At 52.3% G+C, this 7051-nt stretch overlaps 1 protein-coding gene and 1 pseudogene across 1 annotated transcript, besides 1 other annotated feature; both read right to left on the reverse strand.

Moving 5' to 3' along the window:
- Positions 1-7051: part of a sequence feature (areas not merged during assembly with more than two copies in the genome that could not be assigned to a particular haplotype) that runs on past both edges of the window.
- On the reverse strand, positions 245-2668 carry Tc00.1047053506345.40 (trans-sialidase, putative; the record flags this gene model as incomplete). The annotated part of the gene is made up of 1 exon (XM_806950.1): positions 245-2668. One exon carries the CDS (start codon positions 2666-2668, stop codon positions 245-247), a length of 2424 nt encoding a protein of 807 aa, XP_812043.1.
- On the reverse strand, positions 3979-6836 carry Tc00.1047053506345.70 (annotated as a pseudogene).

Raw genomic sequence — 7051 nt, forward strand, 5'->3', positions numbered from 1 at the left:
GGAGCAGTTGGGCGGGAAACACACGGCACCCCTCACAGGAAGAGCGCAGAAGAAAAAATTAAAAGAGGGAAGAGTAGAAAAGAAAAAACGTCCATGGTGGTTGCCCTAAAGCAGCAAGGTAAAAATGAAAAACATTAAAAGAAAACAAAGACAAATTATTCTCTGCGTAGTAAATTTATTCCTAGCGGTGTGTGTGTCGGCGCAGAGGAGAGCGCAAGTGTTCCACACTGAGGCCGCACACTCCTCACGCAGCCGCAACCCCCCACAGCCCGAGCAGAAGAAGCAGCGGCAGCAGTCCGCTCCCAGCAGAGGTAAAGCTCACCTCTGGCACAACGAATTGTACATCTTCAGTCCGAGAGGTATTCCTCTTTGCCGCTCCACTCTCACTCACCTCTTCAACTGCATGGGGGTCCAATGTCATTGGCACCGCTGGAGCTGCTGAAGTTTTCTCTGGGCCAGGCACCGCAGGTACAGCAGATGCGATGGTTTGAGAAACACCTCCCGCTTGTGGTTCCAGAGCTCTCTTTGGAACGGGTTTCCTGTCCTTGATTGCACGCATCTCAGTGGGATTCAGTGGGCGGTTGTACAGAAAGACGTTCTTCACCGTCACAGGAAAGTTTTGCATACCGCACGCGCCAAAGCAAAAGCCTGCGAGCTCAAGTGGTCTCTCAGCTGTTAACAGCGTTTCCTCTTCCCCCAGCGGCTGACCATCAATGTGCACAGAGCTCTTGTTGCCTTGCAGCATGAGTGCCACTTGGTATTCTTTCCCCGGCTCCCAAGTGCCACTTTTTGTTGTCTTCTTGTATTTGAACATCGTCACCCACTCTTTATCCGCGGTATACAAGATTCCCATGGTATGCGGGGAATTATTGTCCCCCCACATTGCACCCAGTAGAGGAGCGTCCTCACTCGGAGCCTTTTCGATGGTCACCGACGCCACAAGTGTGAAGTTGTGGCTCAAAGATATATGACGCACATTATCATCCGGAATGTTCACAGGCCAAATTACCCCGGAGTCAGGCTCCGTCAACTGAAACCCATCTTTGACCTTCGTCGCATCCTTCACCTTTGCATTCAGGCAAAGGTACTCGTCGTTCCACGTGTCGTTGTTGGCCGATGCGTTTGACAAAACTGCCACCAGACCCGCCGTGGGTATAGAAAAGCTGGAGAAGAAGGCGTCCTTTTGCGCCCAGGTCTTCAGGACGGAGTTGATCGTACTCACTTCCTCCGTCAGGCGAGAAAGTGAAATGGCACTGCCTTTATCGTTTTCCCTCCGTTGTAAAAGATGCAAATTGCCATCCGAGTACAGCAGGGCGCTGGCGAGCTCCTCCTTCCCAGCATTGTCCATGCCAACCGGTCCAACAGAAAAAGAGCGGTTGTTGTCCGTGACCCAAAGGCGGAGCGCTCTTTCCCTTTGCTTCCCCGAGGAGTTCCCTCTCTGAGTGTACAGCATGACCTTCCTGCCCCCAATGGTCGCGGTGATGAGGGCATCCACGTGCAAGCTCAGATCCCAAAAGAATGATTGTGATTTGACCCACACGCCTGGGAGTGTCCCGACTGCCTCCGTCCACGCTGTCCCCATGTCACGCGACTCGTACACCTTCTGGCTGCTCTCGCAGTCAATAATCATGAGAAGTGATCCCTCCCACTCGGTGATGCGGGGGTTGTAGCATTTCGCAGGGGAAACGCCCTTCGAGAGCACCCAATTACTGCCGTTGTCCTTCGAGTAAATGATCATGGAGTAAACGACACCATTTCCGCTCCTCGCCATCAGAGGAAACACAAGCGTGCCATCCTCCATCAGAACACCTGAGCCACCAGAAGCAAGAAACTCCTTCAATTCACCTTTGTGAGCAGCTATAGTACTCTCGTTTAACAGAGACCTGATTTGGTCCCATTTGATCCGTTCAGTCAGCTCGCTGCTCGTAGGCTCCCTCACATCACCCACAACCAGTTTCAGTTCAAAGTTGTCCCATTTCCACTTCCCATCACTTTCATTGTGCAAATCAAGGCTTCCCGCAAGAAGAAACACCTTATTGTCCTTCGTGGTGGTTGTGGGGTGGTAAAAAAAAACCACACTATTATCCGTTCCCTCCGCTTTACCAAGCACGGTGTGTGCCCTCCATTCTTCCTTTTTGACCTTTTCAACAAGAGTGGGCCATTCCCACGCAGAGTCGATGTACTCCGCAACAACATCAGAAAACGGCTTAGTTGATTCAGTATGGGGTTTGAAACCTATGTGACCTTCGGCAAAAGCAGCAATTACTCCACCAGCACTGACGAGAGAGGGTGAAACAAATAAATCCCTCCGACTTGAGTCAGTCCCCGTCTTCGGCAGCACCTGCGTCGTCTGCGGCACAAATAGATCGACTCCCTGCAGCCCCTCAACACCCCCTGAAGTGCTCCCCTCTCCAGCAATGACACCCGTCAATGTCGACCCAGAAGGAGTTGAAGCATCAGCATTACTTCCCACCTCAGCGGTCGCAGCTCCACTGCAGCACATCATCACGACAAATAGGAGCAGCACCGTGAAAGTAAACACACGCCGGGACATGTTGGGCCTCTGCGGCTCACTCTCTCTTCCTTCCCTCCTCCTTCCGCTGGATCCGGTCACGCGGCGACGGTTGTGTGTGCGGGGTGCCTTCATTGCAGCAACACGTGAGAGCATATAAATATGTGTGTGGGCGGTGTGTGTGCTGTTGTTGGTCCCTTCAGAGACTTCGAATTTCACAGTGGCGATTCGCGTTTGGTTGCTTTCTTTCCTAGCGTGTGTATGTGTGCAAGAAATAGAAAGACAGCAACAGCGGCAATACACCAGAAAAGTCAGTGAGAAGCAGAGCAGAGCAGCCACGCAGAGAGCAGCAACACGAGACAATCCGGAAGGAACAGCACAGAGAACCATCGCCCACAGAAAAGAGCAGCAACGCGGCAAGTCACAGCGGGCCGTCGGTGTGTGCGGGCCAGCCCTCACGCGGTGCAACACGCCACACCCAACAGGGAATGACAGACAGACAGGCGGAGAGAGAGATATGAATGGATGCCGCCAAGAGGAACTCACAATTAACATGGCCCGTGAGCATGCGGCCACTCCACGCAGGAACACAGGAGAAAAGGGTGAGAGGAGAAAAGCAAGAAGCAGCATAACACACACGGAAGGAACAAACGACAGGCGGGAAAAGCATCGCCAAAGGCCCTCGCCCTGGCCAGCGACTCCACACCAGCCCTCACAGACACACACCATCGCAGTGCCGTCAGTCCGCGGGTGAGAGGATTCGGCCCTCCACACAACAAACGCACACACCGCCAGCAATCATCCACCAATAGACAACAACAAGAAGCGACACACCGCCACCGCCTCCAAGCTCCATCCCACGGACAACGGAATACAGCCACAGCCCGCTGCCGGCACACAACGCACACGGAGCGAGCAATCACCCAAAGTGCCACACGCGGAAGCGGATCCTCACCCATCCATGACGCGGCGCCTCATTCCATGCGGTCACACGGAGTGCACTGTTTCCTCAATAGAACTTATTCGTCGTCCATCCCTTTAAGATGCTTCTGTTAGTGATGGGCCTTAGGGCACAATAGAAGGAAATGGACAATGCGGTAGCGCCGTGACACCGCCAAACACAATGATTCTCTCATACCGGGCAATTCTCAAATTACGTCTCGTATGCACACACAATCAACATACCATATAAAAATCAGCCAATGTTTTTCACCAGAATCCAAACAACCCTTTTCCCTCCCCAATTTCTTCCGTCACTGTTGTGTTCGATAGCGTTGGAAATTTTGGGTATTCGTGTGCGATGCTGCCGCATGGTGCTGGTGCACCCGCACCGCATGCTCAGACACAAGCATCCAAAAATACATAATTCCCGCAATATTTTTTTGCCACAAATCAAACTACCCCTTTCCCTCCCTAATTGTTTTCCTATTATTATTTTTTTGCACATTTCGGAGAGCTTCGTCTCTTCAAAAGTCTCCGGATGATATTGACACTTGGTACTGGCGCACCTTTTCGTTCCAGAACGCCGCAATCTCACGGCCCTCCTCGGTCAAATTATCGGAATTGTCGACATCACATCTCTGCCAGTCGTTCATCGGCGTGCTTTCTACGTGCTCCAAATAAATAATCTCCCACGATACGTCTCGGGATAATTTCTCCCAGCCATTAAAATACGCCGCCAGGCACTCAGTGAACTGCCTCACAGTGCTGGCGGTCGTGTGATGCTCACCCGTCGTAGTCATCCGCAGACCGACCAGCGTCATTGGATTGGACTCCGAGAAAAAAAGGCGTCCACCAGCGGAAAGTTTGTGGCCCACGGTTTGTACAACACCCCGTACTTTATTTTACGGATCGTTTTCTCATATTCACTCGGCAGCAAACCCTCATCTCCCTTGGGATGCAATTCAGGGGCCAACTTCAAGACGCAGGGCTTTGCTTGACGTCCTGTTGGTGGCTCAAACTCCGTGAGTTTCGTCGCTATTGCCTTGACAAAGGCACTCTCCGTCAACGATTTCAAAGCAAACCATCCAAAAAATATTGGCAAAATATTATCCTTCGACGCCAACATCAGCCTCAAAAAGCCATTTTGTTCTGTTACACTTGGGAAACGTTCCAATGTCCGTTCCTCGAGGTAAGCAGATATCGGTGCATTGAAAAGGATCACACCGCCTGCGTATATTTCCCGAACAAATTTCACAAGCTTGTGGGACGGAACCTCAGAATACCATGGCGACTCACCTCCCCGTGAAAAGTGCTCTTTCACAGTTACCTCGTTGATCGATTGCAGTGCAAACTTCACCGCTCCACAGCGTTCCGTAAACGCCTCCGCATCAAAGACGTGACGTGGAATCGGTCCCAAAAGATACATGTGTTTTTTGACCCCTTTCCAGTATTCCGCTTGTTTCTCTTTAGTCTCATCACGCGTTATCCAGGCGCACATCGCCTCCACATCCATCTCGTCGGGGCACTTCACGATGATTCGCGCGGCCTGTAGTTGCTTCGCCCACTCATCATAGTTGGTTACCTTTGGGAATGACACCGCAATCATGCCCCATCCAGAAGTAGGCGCAAAATGTCTCGGTGGCGGCGTTCCCTCCTTTGCCACATCGTAGATAATGTACACATTCCTCCCATGCCCCCTCAAACTTCTCAACTCCGAGATGCACATGTCCTCATCGCTGCATTTTATCACCGCTCTGGTAGTCTTTTCAAACACGTACGCATCTCGTCCACCAAAACAGTGGACTACCACTTGGAGTTTCTCGACATCGCAGTGCAGCAGCTGGTAGAGGAGGTACGAGCCGGCAGCCACCGATTTCCCGATCCCGGGCGTCCCAATCAACACACGCCGCTTGGTCTTAAAGTAGGTCCCACCGTGAGGGCTGAACCACGCGGTTAGATCGCCCTTGACGATCTGCCACGCTCGATCCACCTCACAGTTTACAAAAACGTCCTTAGGAAGATCCTGTATCGTATTCCGCGAGTACGGCCATCCCTTCTCCGAGGTGAGCACCATCAACACGGGAGGTGCTGCACCGAATTGCTGCACAGCGTCATCCTCTTCGATAACGTCGTCAGCTTTCTTGTACGTCCATGACTGTTCTGGCTACCCCTCATGCACCCCCATTCCCATCCCCGTTTTCTTTTGCTCATCGCCGTCAGGAAGTTCCACCGCATGGCTCCACCTCGCATTGTACACAGACTTGTAGCATCCCTCCAGTTTCTCCGGTGCGCTCGTCGTCGTTGGGTTCCTCGTCTCCTCGGCAGCTGCTTCCAAGAAATGTTTGGTGAATTTATGAACAGTTGCTTTTACCTCCGCAGCAGCCAATGACCGCCCCGGTAGATTGTCGACACCCTTATCGCAAAGCTTGCGTATATCCTCATCGAAGATCACTTCACCCTTTACAGCTCGCTTCATACTCAAATAATGACCTGATGCCTGTATTTCGTCCAATGCTCCTTTATCACGGATATACTTCGTGGGGTCCTTGAAAAACTCTTCCGGCAAGACATCCCGATTGGTGTCCACAATGCCCCTGCCGTCCAGTTCCCTCGTAAGAAAATCGCTCAGCTTCATTTCATTGACGCAAGCTCTTCCTTTAAACAGTACGTCTTCGATATTAGTGAAAATGGTATATTTTATTTCTTGCGTTCGTCTTAGCCTTTCCTCTGCCTCCCGCCTCGCTTCCGTCAGTACCTGCGTGAGTACCCCGTTTGGTTTTCCCTTTGCAAGAGGAGTGACCGTATCCTTTCCTTCATATTCCCTACGTTGCCCAAGAGAGAGAGCACACCTTCGTGAAGAGGCTTAGTAATGGCCTCCAGCGCTTGGTGCGCAGTGAAGTTAATAATTTCTTCAAGAAGCCGCTGGTCTTGTACGTAATCATCCGGCTCCTGAACAAACATCTCCATCGTCACATTGTAGTCTTTCATCAACGGCCGCCCTGCCGCCAACATAATTCCAAAGGAAATCACTCAGCCTCACGTTGGTGCTGCTCATGGTCCACTGCGGCCACACTTCACTCCCCACCACATGTCGAGCTGCAGCGTCGGAACCATCACAAGAGCCACGGCGAGGTGCCATCACAACACCCGTGCGGTGAAGCATCACACTCGCACCGCCCAACTGCGGCCAGCAGGTGCCGCTGGCTCCAAAGGACAGTCGCGGCTGTTTCGTCCCGCAGTCCCAATGACGTTGGGCGTGGCACTCGCACGGCGGAGTGGTCGGTGCGCCATGCAGCCGCACTGCAACGCCTGTCGGCGAAGCAACCGAGGCCCACCGCCCCCGCAGCAACACAACGTGCAACCAACCCCAAAACCGCCACATTATCGTCCTGTATATATTTTATGATTCACGTTGTCTGTCTGTTTGCCCCATCACCGAAACCAAAAATAAGTGCACACCTTCACAAAAGGGAAGGAAAAAAGAGAAAAGGAGGCACGATCCCACCGTCCCGCCGCGGGTCAACACTCTCCTCCACCCACAGCCATTGCGGCACAGGAGACCGCAGTTACATCGCAGAGTCAGCACCGCAATGTGCA

The sequence above is a fragment of the Trypanosoma cruzi genome, genomic scaffold (assembly GCF_000209065.1).
Source record: "Trypanosoma cruzi strain CL Brener 1047053516455 genomic scaffold, whole genome shotgun sequence".
Classification (NCBI taxonomy): domain Eukaryota; phylum Euglenozoa; class Kinetoplastea; order Trypanosomatida; family Trypanosomatidae; genus Trypanosoma; species Trypanosoma cruzi.